A 17,549-nucleotide genomic window follows, 5' to 3' on the forward strand; every position below is an offset into this window, starting at 1 on the left:
TACACTATCTATATTGTTTCAGAATCCACCCCAAGGAAGTCTGGAGTTGGGCTATACCATTAGGAGAGGCCTACAGCTGTCCCTATCATTTAAAAAACAGCCAGGATATGTAGTAAATTTCACGTCTTCCTGAGACATGCCTGCCAGTTCCGCCAGTTAAAGACCTCCTTTGGTACAGTCCCATCTCACAGCAACCACAGCTCCTACTACCGAGCCTTGGAAAATGGATCATGAGTCAGTAAGACAACATGAACTGTGACTGTTGGCTTTTCTCTATGGTAGAAACAAGAAAAAACATAAAATTACAGAAGAACTGCATTATATTTAAGGCTTGGTCTGATGAATAATTTATGTAGAAGCTGCACAGACTGGTATATTTCAAATGCTTAGGGCTTTGTCACATTTTCATGTAAGGTCAAGGACTTCTTAAAGAGATTTTGCCTTTGCTTGGCAATCCTTATTCCTCCTTTGCAAAACTGTGTGAAGTCTTGGTCTAATATGTTCATTTACCTGATTTCTCAGAGATAACACCTTCAGACTCAATATTCAAATTTTCTGAGCTATCAGCAGTCCCTATGGAAGCCTCAGACTCAAGGGTTTCATCATCAGAGGCACGGGGTTCCAGTACAAGCATCTCAAATGTTAGCTCCTCCCTGTAAGATACAATCAAGAAATCCATTAGCATTTGATAAGAAGCGAAAGGAAGACAACAGGAAAAAAGACCTTCCATGAAAGTCAGGAATTTAAGCAGCAAAAACAGCAAGCTTTTTTTTCCTATTCCCTTCCAGAGTCCTGATAACCACCTGTATATAACAGTAACAGTGAAGGCTAAAGACAGCAAAGGCTGAGACCTAGAACAGAGCTAAAGGTAAGGTAGAGAAAGATGCTGAAACTATAAGATCTTTTGGTAAAATGAACTCTGAACTGGCAGTCAGGAAATCGGGATTTTAAACTCACTCTAAACTCATTCATAATGCATTAGGAAAGTACTTTCCTCTCGCTGGACCTCAACTTTCTTATCCACAAAACAAAGAGATTAAACTAGAGTCCCTAGGATTCCTTCCAGGTTTGTTTTTTTTTTTAAGACCTAATTGGGAGTTCCCATTGTGGCTCAGTGATTTAAGAAACTGAACAGAGTGTCCATGAAGATCAGGTTCCATCCCCAGCCTCGCTCAGTGGATTAAGGATCCGGCACGGCTGCAAGTTGCCGCATAGGTCGCAGATGCGGCTTGAACCTGTTATTGCCATGGCAGTGATATAGGCCAGCAGCTGCAGCTCCAATTCAACTCCTAACTCTTAAGGAACTTTCATATGCTGTGGGTGTGGCCATTAAAAAAAAGATCTAATTGGCTTTAATCAATGATTCATCTCTTAAAACTATTTTCCACAAAAATTTTATTGACTGGCTACAGACTACATCCTCTACCTTTACTACAAAGAGGTCTCTAGATCTCCTAGATGATGTAAAACACTGATTGACCTTATCTGTCCTTTGGAGCCTTTGCCATCTCCATGAAGAGTACTTTCTACTCCTCCTTGTCAATCACCCACCTACTTCTCAGTCATGTCCCCTCCTCTAAAGTCTTTGGTACTTGGCTTCTCATCTTACTTTCTCACTCCTGCCTGACCACCCTGATCTACTTCAATCCATTTTTTTCTTTGCAAAAGCTCACTTTAATACCCTAACAACAAAGTTCCTTTATGTCTGTAATACCTAACAACCTTCCGTCCTCTTATATAGGCAATTTTCTCCAGTGGGAAGCTTCTAGGGTCTAATACCCGTAAACATACCAGCTCTAAATCCAATCCTCCATTCTGTCCACAACTTCCTTGTCCTTCCATTCTAACTCCATTTTTTATCAAGTCTTGCCCCTTTCAGAGCCCTCTTAGCTTCTTCTCTATTCTACCTAGCTTAAAACTATTCATCTTTAATCTCTCCAATATCTAGCTTGAGATTCATGGACAATCTTTTCAAGGAAAGTTTCACCAGCAACCCATTGCTGCAATTACAACTGTCATAAGCAGAGTTCCTGTCATAGCTCAGTGGTTAATGAACCAGACTAGTATCCATGAGGACACGGGTTCAATCCCTGGACTTGCCCAGTGGGTTAAGGATACGGCACTGCCGTGAGCTGTGGTATAGTTCAAGATGTGGCTTAGATCCCAAGCTGCTGTGGCTGTAGTTGTGGTGTAGGCTAGTAGCTGAAGCTTCATTTCAACCCTTCAGCCTGGGAATCTCCATATGCCATGGGTGTTGCCCTAAAAAGACAAAAGACAAAAAAATGAAACAAAACAAAACAAAACTGTCATAAGCAATGTGCATTCACACCTCTTAGACAATGCTTACACCTTTTCCTTTCTCTGGAAAGACTTTCACCTTCCTGGCAAGTTCCTATTCCTCCTTCAATAGTTCCAATGCCATTTTCATCAAAGCTGAATTAGGTACTCTTTTCAGATCATTTTTATATCAAATAGCTAGCCCCTGGTACACTTTTGCCTTGTCAAGTTCAGCACAGCTGAATCCTAGCTGCTTTTTTAGCTCTTGCCTCGATTCTAGAAACAAGGCAAAAAGTACTTCAACAGACTAACCTCTCACAAATCAAGCTTTCATACCTGAGATTCCTGGAATCCTGGAACTCCGGAGCAAAAATCCCTTTAAAACTTAAGGTTCATCATTATCAACCAGAACTAGTACACAGTACCTTCAGGGAAAAGTATGGAATGTCCATATTATCCCAAAGATGCAGTGTTACCCACACTTGCTCCAGTGATGGTGGGGGTCACAGAGTGGCTTATTTGTCTCTCTCCTAAACTGCAACCAATTTCCCCACCCAGTATCCCAGCACCCACTAGAGTTGCTGCCTTACACTGATCATCCAGTTGCTGGCTCCATGACTATACTGATCTTCAGAAAATAAACATCCTCGTGGAGTAATGAATAATGACCATTCTTGAAAGGAACTTTGTCTTAGCGTGGGAATCTTTATTCCTCCTTTTAAAGACAAATCTGTTCACTGAGGCTGGGCCCTGACCTCTTAGGAACCTTGGCTAAGACTGATACACCCTGTCCCAGTCAGCATCTCCAAAATTGTCACTGTAGCAGCTTCAGGTCTCTTAGCTCATGGACCATCCTCTCCTGAGGTGACAACTTTCACACTGTTACCTGAGTACAGGCAACATGTCTTTGTAATCTCCACATCCCCTGTATCACCTAACACAGTGCCTGACTCATAAAGAAGAATAAAGAAAGGACAGAAGGAAGGAAATGAAAACAGATAACTGATTGCTCCTTTTCCTCCTGGAAACTCACTTCTCTTTCTGTAAGTTCTCGATCTGTTCGGTCAGTACTCTCTCCTCCTGCTGCATAGCTGCTTGCTGCTGTTCGGTGATGTCAGTCTCCATGGCAGCCTCATTAGTTAAGGTCTCTTCTGGGACATCAGACACTGAAGGCAACCGAACTACAACAGGAGAAGATGGACATGGATAGTTTCCTCGACGAAGACGCCCCTTTCCCTGCAAAGAAAAATACATGATAAAAAGTAAACTGAGTGACTGCATCAGTTTTTACTTAGCCCAATTAGGATAACAAGTGTAATATTTCCAACACGCCTGGTGAATGGTAGGAATAAGTGGAAACATTCTGTGAGGCCTAAGATATTTGGTGAGTTACCATCCATCAAACACATTTAGGTTAAGTATTTTCTGCAAGAGCACTGGAGAATGGGTAGGTTGATGGGCAGGAGTGTAAGAACACATTGTGTATTGAAACGAGATTCTTCTTTAAATCTAAGCTGTACCCCAACCCCCAAGTAAATATGAACACATGGCTATTTAAATTAAAATAAATTTAATTAAAATTAAACAGAAGTAAACATTTAGTTCTGCATTCACACTAGCCGCATTTCAAGAGCTCAACAACCACAGGTGGCTAGTGCAGATATAGAATATTTCCATCATTGAAGAAAGTTCTGACGGACAACACTGCTCTAAAATCTCACTAGAAAGACTATAGAAACGGGTCCTAAAACTCACTTTTATTTTTTAAGTCATTTATAAATATTACAGGGTGTTAGTGAGAGATATTCTCTAAGAACAACTCAAGAAACTTCTTTCTTGATATCAGAGTTAAAAAAAACTCATTGTTTTACTCGGTTACCTCATATATGACTTTAGCTTCTGATAATGGCAGACTAGGTATTTCAAATAAATTTCCTGCTGAGAACAACTGGACCAAACATAAAAAGCCCAATGTATTCTTCAATGTACTAGAAAAGCTAACAAGGTAGTCTAAGGAGAAGTTAGCCCAGCATTCAGGGCTAATTTAAATTTAAGAAGAGAGGGGTGAGAGTCTGAACACAGTTTTTGACAGGCTATAGTAGGAGTCAACAATCTACAGCCTCAGGGCCAAATCTGGCCTTGCACCAGATTTTGTAAATAAAGCTTTACTGAAATACTTTCATGCTCATTAATTCACACATTATTTATGGTTCTTCTGCAGAATAATAGCAGCACTGAGAGTTGCAAGAGCGTATGGTCCACAAAGCCTCAAGTATTTACTTTCTGGTCCTTTACAGAACAACCCTTGGCTTAAAGAATAATAGTCCAGACTCAGGCAAGGGTGTGGGCTGCTGTCTGGGCACTATCCATGCCTGATGCTGGGATCCCTAGATATAAGGGTAAACTGAAATTATTACAGTCCTTGCAGACACTGCAGCCCAGCTTCAAGTCATTTGAATGATTCAGAAAACTCTAATATCTAAAACTAGATTAAAATAATCCCAGATTGCTACTGCCCTCGAACATGGCAGAATAAAATGAAAATATTCTCTGGAGGAAAGTAATATCATCTCAAGTTTCAAAATATTTTTACAGATAATTTTTTAAAAATACTATGTCTCACACATAATCAAAGGTAACCAAGCACAAAAGGAGACAAGACGATGTAAATGAAAACCAGTAAAAACGACAGAAACCCTCAATGACGCCAGATACTGTGGCTATCAGAACAGACTTAAAATACCAGGATGAAAGAAACAGAAAGACATAGTTGAATTAAGGGACCAAAGTTAGGTCAGAAGGAAATATAAAGCATCGAGCAGAGTAATAAAATAGAACAAAAATTTTTCTGAAAAAGTTCAGAAAAGAGGGTAAAAGACAGGACACAATAAAAAGATCTAGCATATGTAAAAAGACTACTAGGAGAGAAGAGAGATTCTGAAGAATAAATATTGAAGAGATAGTAGCAGAGCACTTTTCAAAACCAACTGAAGATATCAACCTACTGACAAAGAAAGCATTCAACTTCTAGGAAAGAGAAATAAGAGGTCCATACCTAGAGACAACTGCTAAAAATTAAATACAAGAGAAAATCTTAAAAGCAGTCAGAAAAAAAATTACCTGCACAAAAAAGCAATTATTAGAACCAAAGTTTACTTTTTAACAGAAATAGAAGCCGGAAAAAAATAAAAGGTATCCTCAAAAGATGAAAAGAAGAAGTAATTGCTAATCTAGAATTCTATACATAGCAAAAACAACTTTCAAGAATGAAGTTGAAATAAAGACATGTTTGGACATACTATGACAGGGAGTCTGTCACCAGCAGATCTGCACTAAAGGAAGGGTTGACAGAAAGTGACCCAAGAAGAAAAGTCAGGGAAGGAAGAAATGAAGTACAATGAAAACAGTAAATTTGTCAGTCTAAATGCATTTGCATTAAACATGAGAATAATGCATTGAATTTAAAATATACAGATAATCAAAAACATAACAGCAATAGCAACTACATCATATAACAGCTAATGCATATTAAAGTGCTTGCATTATCTGGAAAAAAGATAAAAGTACCAGTTAACACTTTGACAAATCATAGACTTTTGTTGTAATCTTTAGGTAGCAGGATACAAGATTGACATACAGAAATTGGTTGCATTTCTTTATAGTAACAATGAAATGTAAGAAAGGGAATTAAAAAATATATACCATTTATTTATTTATTTATTTATTTATTTATTTATTTATTTATCTTTTTGCCATTTCTAGGGCTGCTCCCGTGGCATATGGAGGTTCCCATGCTAGGGGTCCAATCGGAGCTGTAGCCACCAGCCTATGCCACAGCCACAGTAACGCAGGATCCGAGCAGCGTCTGCGACCTACACCACAGCTCACAGCAACGCCGGATCCTTAACTCACTGAGCAAGGGCAGGGATCGAACCTGCGACCTCATGGTTCCTAGTTGGATTCGTTAACCACTGCGCCACGACAGGAACTCCCAAAATACCTTTTAAAGTTGCACCCTCAAAAATAAAATACTTAGGAATAAACCTGACTAAGGAGGTGAAAGACTTAAAAAGACTTATAGCTGAGAACTATAAAACATTAATAAAGGAAACTAAAATGACTTAAATAAATGGAAAGATATCCCATGGTCTTGGATTGGAAGATTAATATTGTTAAAATGGTCATACTACCTAAAGCAATCCAAAGATCTAATGTGATTCCTATCAAATTACCCATGATATTTTTCTTTCACAGAACTAGAACAAATAATCTCAAAACCAAAAAAGACTCAGAATTGCCAAAGCAATCCTGAAGGAAAAGAACAAAGCAGGAGGCATAATATACAAACTTCAGACAACATACAAAGCTATAGTAATCAAAACTGTGTGGTACTGGCACAAAAACTGAACAGAATAGAGAACCCAGAAATAAACCTACACACCTATGATCCATCAATCCTTTACAAAGGAGGCAAGATATACAATGGGATAAAGACAGTCTCTTCAGCAAGTGGTATTGGGAAAGTTGGACAGCTGCATGTAAATCAATGAAACCAGAACATATCCTCTCACCATACACAAAAATAAATTCAAAATGGCTTAAGACTTAAACACATGACATGACATAAAACTTCTAGAAGAGATCATAGGCAAAACATTCTCTGACACAAACTGTACCAATGTTTTCTTAGGTCAGTCTCTCAAGACAACAAATAAAAGAAAAATAAACAAATGGGACGTAATCAAACTTACAAATAATTAAACTTACATGAAATGAAATCATAAACAAAATAAAAAGATAACCTAGGGAATGGAATATTTGCAAATGATGTGACCAGTAAGAGCTTAACTTCCAAAATACACAAACAGCTCGTACAATTCAGCAATACCAAAAACAACCTGATCAAAAAATGGGCCGAAGATCTAAAGAAACAATTCTCCAAAGAAGAAATACAAGAGCCCAATAGTTACAAGAAAAAGTGCTCAACATCACTAACTATTAGAGAAATGCAAATCAAAGCTACAATAAGGTACCACATCATGCCAGTCAGAATGGCCATCATTAAAAAGTCTATAAATAACTAATTCTGGAGAGGATGCAGAGGAAAGGGAACCCTCTTACACTGTTAATGGGAATGTTGGTGGGTAAAATCACTATGGAAAACAGTATGGAGGTTCCTCAGAAAACTAAAGACAGAGCCACCATATGATCTAGCAATTCCACTCCTAGGCATATATCCAGACAAAACTAAAATTCAAAAAAATCCATGCACCTCTATGTTCACATCAGCACTATTCACAACAGCCAAGACATATCCATGGACAGATGAACAGAAAAAGAAGATGTGGTACAAATATACAATGGAATATCACTCAGCCATAAAGAAGAACAAAAATGCCATTCACAGACACATAGATACAACTAGAGATTATACTAAGTGAAGTAAGTCAGAAAGAGAAGGGCAAATACCATATGATGTCACTTATATGTGGAACCTGAAGTATGACACAGATGAACCTATCCATGAAACAAAAAAAGGCTCATGGACAAGGAGAACACACTTGTGGTTGCCAAGCAGGAAGGGTTGGGGGACAAATGGAATGGGAGGCTGGGGTTAGCAGATCTAAGCTATTATAAATGGAGGGGATAAACAACAAGGCCCTACTCTATGGCAGAGAACTATATTCAATGTCCTATGGACATAATGGAAAAGAATATAAAAAGGAAAAATTGTGTGTGTGTATAACATATAGTATATATGTACAACTGCATCACTTTGCTGTACAGCAAAAATTAACACAACATTGTAAATCAACTATATTTTAATTTTTAAAAATCTAAAAAAAGAGTAGAAGAGCATAAAGTTTCAAAACTAATAAAGAAAAAAATGAAATAAAAAGTCGTCAAAAAAGGCAAGAAAGAAAAGAAAAAAACATATGAGATAGGAATAATTAAAAGCACATAATAAAAAAGTTCCCAGGTCCAGGAATAACTCCCATTTAAACAGTTGTGATCATCAATCGTCCTCCACCAGAGGGGCTGAGCTTGACTGCCTTGAGCCAGCCAAGCACAGTAGTGTGTGTTTTCTTCAGCATTATTATGCAAAAACCCACTGGTTAGGGTGATTCATTTAAAGATAGGAAATGAAATTGCTTCTCAGTGACAGGAATGACCCAAGCCTGCTTCCTATTTTGATTTTTTTTTTTAAACTGATGGATGGTACAGCACGTCTACATGGTTGTTTGTTGCTAAACTTTATATAATGTGTGGTTTTGATTCAGCTTGAAAAATAATCTCACTACATGTAGCAGTACATTTTATGTAATGTTAGTATTCTTGCTTTGATTCCTTGATATTGCAATGGAATTCCAACTTTATTAAATGTATTTGATATGCTAGTTATTGTGTACGATTTAAACTTTTTTTGCTTTCTTTTCTTTTCTGGTTGTGTGCTTCCTTTCACAAGAACCCTCTAGAAAAAGTTTCTGAGAATTACTGAGCTTTGTTTGTAATGCAGATGTACTTAGGGAGTATATAAAATAATCATTTTAACAAAGGAAATAGATATTTAAAATTTAATACTAACTATGGGAAAAGGGTCCATTGTGTAAAACATAGTTTATCTTTGGATTCAATGTTTGTCTTTAGTTTTATAAAGTAGCTTGTATTTTCAGTATTTTCGACATAATATGGTAAAATGTAGAGCAATTGTAATGCATCAATAAAATGAATAAATTTTCTGAAATAAATAAATAAAAGAGTTCCCATTGTGGTTCAGAGGGTTAAGAACCCAAGACAGTGTCTGTAAGGATGTAGGTTGGATCCCTGGCCTTGCTCAGTGGGTTAAGGACCTGGCATTGCCACAAGTTATGGCATAGGTTACAGATGCGGCTTGGATCGGGCATTGTGACTGTGGAGTAGTCCAGCAGCTGAAGCTCCAATTCAACCCCTACTCTGGGAACTTCCATATGTCACAGGTATGGTCTTAGAAAAAAAAAAAAAAAAAAGCACATAATAAAATAGTGGATATAAATACAAATACATCAGTGATTACATTAAATTAGGTAGATTTTATGCATAGTTAAAATCTGAAGACTATAAGACTGTATTAAAAAAGAAAACCAACTATATTAAGTTTACAAGGGACGCATATAAATCATTCAGAATTCAGAAGGTTGAAAGTAAAAAGAATGGAATGAAAGATGTACCACATACCATGTCTAATAAAAGAAAATTGGTGTAGCTATTTTAATTCTAGACAAAGAAAGTTGAAGGTAAGAATGGTTACTGTGATAAAGAGAAATACTTCACAAAGATAAAAGTTCAAATTTTGAAGATACATTTTCAAATTTGTAAGAACCTAAGAATTGGCTTCAGAAAATTTTGAGTAAAATAGTGACAGAAATACTCAAGGAAATAGACAAAGCTATAATCAGCACAAAAAGCAAGTGTAACACACAAATCAGTAAAGTAATAGAACTGAACAACTTAATAAACACAAGTGATCTAATAGACATACACAGAATTCACTATCTAATAACTACAGAATACTCCTTATTTTAAAGCACATATGGTGAGATAAAGAGTATATCTGACCTTTAGAGTAATTTAAAATAAGCTTTCTGGAGTTCCTGCTGTGGCTCAGTGGTAACGAACCCAACCAGTATCAGTGAGGATGCAGGTTCAATCCCTGGTTTCGCTCAGTGGGTTAAGGACCTGGTGTTGCCGTGGGTGTGGCATAAACTGGCAGATGCAGCTCCAATTCGACCCCTATCCTGGGAACTTCCATATCCTGCAGGTGTGGTCCTAAAAAGACAATAAATAAATAAATATAAAGTAAGTTTTCTGATGGTGCAATTACAGAGAAAACCAAAAATCCCTATATATGCAGAATTTAAGAAAAGACTTCTACAACACTCACAGCCAAAGAATAAATCACAATGGAAATATAAAAATTTTTGAACTAAAGAACAGTATCAAAATCTGTAGGATACAGTTTAACTCTGCCTATCTTAGAGACTTATATGCATATATTAGAAAAGAAGAAAGGTTAACAATTAAAGAGATAAATTAATTTCATCAGAAAACTGGATGAAAATCAACAAAATAAACCTAGGGAGAAAAAAGTAAATAAAGAGTAAATAAACATTAGAAAAAAAGAGGACCAAAGCCAAAGCGTAGCTCTTTGAAAAGACTATTAAGAAAAATTTTAAACCCTGGCAAAATTGATGGAGAAAAAAAGAAAGAATTCGCAAAAAACTAAAGGCAAGATTTGAAAAAGGGGACATCACTAAAAATCTTGTAGACATGAAAAAAGATAAAGAGGCTACTATGAACAACTTTATGTCAATAAACTTGAAATTTTATACAAAGTGGAGAAATTTCTACAAAAATCCAAGTAATTAATATTGCTAAAGTTTAAAATGTGAATAACCTTATAAATTGAATCCATAAATAATACTTTTACAGAGAGAAAACTTGAGGCCTAGATGATTTCATTAGCAAAGAAGAAATAATGAACAAATTTTTCCACAGAATTATAAGTAAGGACTACTTCTCAACTCATTTTTAGAGTCCAGCATAACCTTGATATCAAAACATAACAAAGACATTAAAAGGAAAATCTATTATAGGACAATTTCACTCAGAAACACAAGTGGAACAATTCTAAACAACATACTATAAACCAAACCAAGCAACAATATAAGGAGACTATTACCTCATGACTTGGTTAGATTTACTGTATTAGTTTAATGATAATTTACCATTAGAAATTCATTCAGTGTAATACGTCATGAATATGAAATTAAAAAGTCTCATGTACACCTAAGCAGATGAAGTAAAGGCATTTCAATGAGAGAAAAAGAATGTATTCATATGTATATAACATAACTGGGTCACTTTACTGTATAGCAAAAATTGACATAACATTGTAAATAAGCTATAATAAAAATAAATTTTAAAAAATCAATATTAAATCAATATTAAATATTAACTCTTGGAAAACCAGGAGTAGAAGGGAACATATTTAATCTCATAAATTATCTATAAAATTTCTACAGCAAACATCATACTTAGTGGTAAAAGGTTGAAAGTTTTCCCTTTGAGACTAGGAACATGCCAAAAATGCTCCCTATCACACTTCCTTTCAACACAGTATTAAAGTTTCTAGCTAGCATAAGAAAAAGAAATACAAGACATAAGGATTATGAAAGAACAAATGATGTAAGTCAACTATACTCCAAAAAATTGGTTTAAATAAAATAAAAAAGAAAGAACAAATGAAACAATCATTATTCATGAATAATAGAACTGTAGAAGTAGGGAATCCAAAGGAATGCACAGAAAAATTATTAAAATAAGTGAGTCTAGCAAGATTGCTGGATACAAGGTAAAAAATACCAAAAACAACTGTATTTTTTTTTTAAGGAGCAACAAACAGGATACAAAAAATTTTAAATAACATTTATAATTGTATTAAAATTACTAAAATCCTAGTCATAATTCAGGTATTCAAAAGAAGTGTAAGATACTTAGACACAAAACTATAAAACAATTTTGAGAGGACTTAATGTTCTACATGAATGGATATATCATGTTCATGGATGGGAACAATCAATATTTTGAAAATATCAATTCTTCCTTAAGTGATCTCTAAAACTCAATGCAATCTCAATAAAAATCCCAAGACAACTTTTGTGAAGCTGATTCTGTAATTTAAATAGCAATATACAGTGCCAAGAATAGTCAAAACACTATTGAAGAAGGAGGTAGAATGACTTGTTCCAGCAGGTATTTTTAGAAAGCTATAGTAATTAAAGCAGTGGTCTTGGTACAAAGACAGCCAAAATAGCCTAGAAACAAATCTAATAATATTGACTTGATTTATAACAAAAAGGGAACTTTAGGGCATTATGCAAAGGATGCTTTTAAAAATAAACACTGCTAAAAAAAAATGGATATCCACGTGGAAACATAAAGACCACTCCCTATATTATACCACATACAAAAATTATTTCCAGGTGTATTTATACCTAAATATGAAAGGCAAAACAGTAAAGCTTTTGGAAGATAATAAAGATCATCTTCATAACTTCAGGTAGTAAAAATTTTCTTAAATATACCCCTGAAGCACCAGTCTAAGAGAAAGGACTGGTAAAATACACTACATTAAAATTAAGAACCTCCTGTTCATCAAAAGACACCTTTAAGAGTGGAATAAGAAATGTGCAACAGAAGTAACCAATAAAGGGCTTGTATCCAGAATTCATACTGAACTCCTACAGATCAGGAAAAGACACACAACCCAATTAGAAAAATGGGCAAGAGTTTAGAACAGGTCTTCCACAAAAGAAGATATCCAAACTGCCAAAATACTTATACTTATGAAAAGGTACCTAAGCACATTAGAGTCACAACACAGAAATACAAATTAAAACCCCAATGACACACCCCTTAAAATGTCTAAAATTAAGTAATCTGGCAATATAAGTGCTGAGGGGGAAGTGGAGCAATTGGGAACTGTCATACACTGCTAGTACGGTACAACCATTTTGTACTCAGATTGAAGATACATATATCCTGTGACCCTATAAAACCCTCACAAAAATACATCCATGTGTCTATCAAACTACATGTATCAGAATGTTCACAGCAGCATTATTCATAAACCCCCCAAATACAAGTCAAATGTCCATCAATACTAGAATGGATAAACTGTAGTACACACATACAATGGAATACTATACAGTAACAAGTATGAGCTACAACTAAACACCACAATATGGATAAGTCTTACACCCATAAAGTTGAGGTGAAACAAGTCAGATATAAACTAATATATGATTCCATTTATATAAAGCTCAAAAACAGGCAAAACAAAACTATAGTGCTTAGGGATACATACTTCAGTGGGGAAAAAACAAAGAAAACAGATTAACAGAAAACTCTGGTTATTGCTGACCTTTAGGGGAGAGAAAGGACTGTGATTAGAAAGAGAGGAGAGCTTCTAGGGGTGAGAGCAATGTTGTATTTCTTGAACTGAGTGTGGTATGTAGATGTTCACTTTATAATTCATTAATATGTATATGTATGTTTCTGTGCTTTCTATATATGTTATATTTCTCAATAATATTTAACTTTCTCTTCAAAGTTAGCTATTTATGCAAACATATGACTATCTTTTGAATAGCACGGGACAATAACAGATTTCTGTGTTGGTTTGCGGAAGAAGAAAGGAAGATATGCTATTTCAGAAACAGAAACTGCTGAGCTAGCCCCAGTGATAAGGTCAAAGCTGAGGTGGTTCTAAGGGCATTCTGGCTGACTCCTCTATCTATACTCATGCCCTCTAATAAAACATACAATGGGATAAGTATCAGAAGGATTACAAGATTGCTATTCTACTTTCAGTTCTGAGATCAAGAAGTAAAGAATCTATTAAGAAAAGGGCATTCAAAAGAGAAGATCAGGAGGAGTTCCTGTGGCTCAGCGGAAATGAATCTGACTAGTATCCATGAGGCTGCAGGTTCCATCCCTGGCCTCACTCAGTGGGTTAAGGATCCAGCATTGCCGTGAGCTGTGATGTAGGTCACGGATGAGGCTCGGATCTGGCATTGCTGTGGCTGTGGTGTAGGCCAGCACCTGTAGCTCCAGTTTGACCCCTAGCCTGGGAAACTCCATATACTGCGAGTAGGGCCTTAAAAAGACAAAAACAAACAAAAAAACAGAAGTCAGACTGAAAATTTAACAAAGGATGGACTCTAGGTAAGACAGCATTGCGGAATGGAGGCAGAGAACAGGATTTGGAGTTAGTATCAATAGTGTCAAAGGCCATTTTGACAGGTCAGAATCACATGATAAATTTCAAGACATCTTCTTACTACATATGATTTTGACTATTTTAATGAAGACAAATGAATAACTAAAACAATGTGATATAAAAGCCTCAGGGAACTGGAAAAATCTGAGCTTAATCCTAGTATTTACTTCCTAGTATTCAATAAAAAGAGCTGCCTTTGTTTAGCATTCATACCATCAGCTGGCCACCTAGTTCTTTAGCTAAGAACTGCTTAAAGAACTGAAGAAAATCAAGCAAGCTCTACTGGTATGATCTCTTTTAAGATAGCATTTAAACAAAGATTAGGGAAAAGTTGAAATCCCTACAGCCTAGAGTTCTCTTATAGGGTCAGAGAAAGTAAGTAAGGTTTGTAACAGAGTTCTCTTGTAACAGAGTTCTCTTGTGGGGCAGCAGGTTAGGGATCTGGCATTGTCACTGCAGCTGGTTGGGTCATTGCTGTGGCAGGGGTTCAATCCCTGGTCCCAGAACTTCCACATGCCACAGGTATGGACAAAAATAAATACATAATTTATTTATTTAAAATTAAAAACAGCAATTAAAAAAATTCTCCTGGATTGTACAAGAAGTGCAATACAGGGCTCACCAACTCGATAGGTTATTTTAATCATACTTTGCTTCAGTTTTTCTGTTATCTTAAGGGGAGTGTTTTTAGTTTCTTGTTTAGCCACTTCAGTCTGTTTTCCTTTTGCTTCCTCTTTTCCTTTTGTTCCTATTTTTCCCTAAAGATTTATCCTTTTCTGCCTCCTTTTATGTACTGATTTCAACTTTTGTAGAAAAGGTTTAACTGATAACCTTCTTCATCTCCTCTGGGCTCTTCCATAAGTACCCTTTCAGGTGAATTAAGCTTCTTCTTAGATATTTTGGCAGTGTGAAGGTCAAGGAGGTGGAGTGCTTTTATGCCTGCGGTACGTAGGGCAGAAAACACCTTTGTAAAGCCAGACTGCCTGAGCTGTAAGTAGGCCCTCTGTATCTGCAGGTTCTGTGTTCTCAGAGTCAACTAACTACAGAATGAAAACATTTGAAAAAATTTTCAGAAAGTTCCAAAAAGGAAAACTTGAATTTGCCACCATGCACTAACAACTATTTACATAACGCATTATATTTACAACTATTTACATAACGTTTATATTGAATTAGGTATCACAAGTAATCTAGAGATGACCTAAAGTATATAGGACACCTATCTTAATCTATTTCCAAAAACTGAAAAGGAAGAAATGCTTCTGAACTCATTCTATGAGGCCAGCCTCACCCTGATGCCAAAACCAAAGATATCACAAAAAAAGAGAATATTATAGCCCAATGTCACTGTGAACACAGATGCAAAAATCCTCAAAAAAAAGTATTGCTGTGAACTGTGGTGTAGGTCGCAGATGCAGCTCGGATCCCACGTTGCTGTGGCTGTGGCATAGGCCGGTGGCTATGGCTCCAATTCGACCCCTAGCCTGGGAACCTCCACATGCCGCGGAAGCGGTCCAAGAAATGCCAAAAAGACAAGAAAAAAAAAAACCCACTAGCAAACCAAATTCAACAATACATTAAAAGGATCACAGACCATTAGCAAGCGGGATTTATCCCAGGGATGCAAGGATGGTTTGATATCCACAACTTAATGTGATACACTACATCAACAAACTAAAGAATAAAAATCATAATCATCTGAATAAATGTGGAAAAAGCTTTTGACATCATTCAATATCCATTTATGATTAAAAACTGCCAACAAAGTGGGTATAAAGGGAGCATAGTTCAACATAACAAAGGCCATTTATGACAAAACATCATACTCAATGGTGAAAAGTGAAAGTATTTCCTCTAAGATCAGAAACAAGACAAGGATGACCATTCTCATCATTTTTATTTAACACAGTATCAGACAAGAAAAGTAAAAGGAACCTAAATTGGAAAGGAAGAAGTAAAACTGTCACTGTTTGCAAAAGGCATGATACAATATATATAAAAAAATACTAAAGATGCCACCAAAAAACTATTAGAATAAATTAATTCACTAATGTTTTATGATACAAAATTAATATAAAGAAATCTGATGTGTTTCTAACATCGTTTTTCTTTCTTTCTTTTTTTTTTTTTTTTTTTGCTTTTTAGGGCCACACTCGTGGCATACGGAGGTTCCCAGGCTAGGGGTCTAATTGGCCTACACCACAGTCACAGCAACATCAGATCTGAGCCATGTCTGCAACCTACACCACAACTCATGGCAACAGTGGATCCTTAACCCACTGAGTGAGGCCAGGGATCGAACCCACAACCTCATGGTTCCTAGTCGGATTCATTTCCGCTGTGCCACGACGGGAACTCCCTGATGCATTTCTTCTATATGGTAACAATGAAAAAAAAAAAAAAAAGAACAAAATATCTAGTAATAAATCTAACCAAGGAAATAAAAGACCTGAACTTGGAAAACTAAGACACTTATGAAAGAAACTGAAGATGACACAAACAAATGGAAAGATATATGGTGTTCATGGATTGGAAGAATTAATATTGTTAAAATCACCATGCTACCCAAAGCAATATACAGATTTAATATAATTCCTATCAAAATACCAAGGGCATTTTTCACAGAACTACAACAAATAATTCCAAATGTGTATGGAAACACAGAGGGCTCCAAGTAGCCAAAGCAATCTTGAGGAAAAAAAGCAACAAAACTACACCTAGAATGACACCATGAAAGTCACAGGTAAGAATGGGCAAATAAGCACTTCTCATGATGGAGGATGCTAAAAACAGTAATAAGTGTTTCAAGTAATAAAGTGGAGGAGATAGATGAGAACAAAGCTCATAGAGCATAAATTAATTTGATACCTCAATGCTTTCAATGTTCACCTTTCAATGATCCAACCCAAGAAGAAATCCACAAAGAGGCTTCTCTGACAAAGAGGAAAAATGAGTATATTATCAATGGACATTGTTTAACCACATGATACAAAGGAAAGAAAGTAAAAGTTCTAAAGAAAGAGAGTAAGAGAAAAGCAAGTGAAGGCTGATCAGAAAGTGGGGCCTGAACTGGGGCTACACATGGAGGGTGGACAGGTGTGGATGACAGACAGAGCAGAACAACTCCTGGATGGATGAAAGACAATAATGTAAAGTGGCTGTGACACATTGCAATATTAATACATACCGAGACTGAATTGCGGGTAATGCTCATAAATCTAACTGCAATTAGTACAGGTTTCTGGATTAGGAAGGACATGAAAAGGAAAGCAGAAGGTTAGAATGTACATGTTATCGCCCCATTAAAAGAGGTTTAATCTTTCAATGGAATGAATAAATCCGTCTTCTGCAGCATCAGCAAAAAATCACAGCTTGTCTTCCTGCTTTGAAAAGAGGCTTTATAGTAAAAGGTCTCTTCCCTTTTTCCCCAGAAGGGCACTACTAACTTGGG

The 17,549-nt window shown here is 36.2% G+C and overlaps 1 protein-coding gene across 8 annotated transcripts in view; it reads right to left on the reverse strand.

Moving 5' to 3' along the window:
• The window catches only part of MYO9A (myosin IXA), a 235,527-nt gene that overhangs the window by 4,905 nt on the left and 213,073 nt on the right, over positions 1-17,549 (reverse strand). For 5 of the 8 annotated variants that reach the window (XM_047767208.1, XM_047767209.1, XM_047767210.1 and 2 more), the window contains 3 exons: positions 17,286-17,339; positions 3,311-3,513; positions 511-653 (listed from right to left, as the gene is read on the reverse strand). In XM_047767208.1, coding sequence (XP_047623164.1) covers positions 511-653; positions 3,311-3,513; positions 17,286-17,339 — 400 coding nt within the window. The remainder of the gene's footprint in view (positions 1-510; positions 654-3,310; positions 3,514-17,285; positions 17,340-17,549) is intronic. The other 3 variants (XM_047767211.1, XM_047767207.1, XM_047767206.1) reach the window with 1 other exon arrangement.

The sequence above is a fragment of the Phacochoerus africanus genome, chromosome 2, assembly GCF_016906955.1.
Source record: "Phacochoerus africanus isolate WHEZ1 chromosome 2, ROS_Pafr_v1, whole genome shotgun sequence".
Taxonomy (NCBI): domain Eukaryota; kingdom Metazoa; phylum Chordata; class Mammalia; order Artiodactyla; family Suidae; genus Phacochoerus; species Phacochoerus africanus.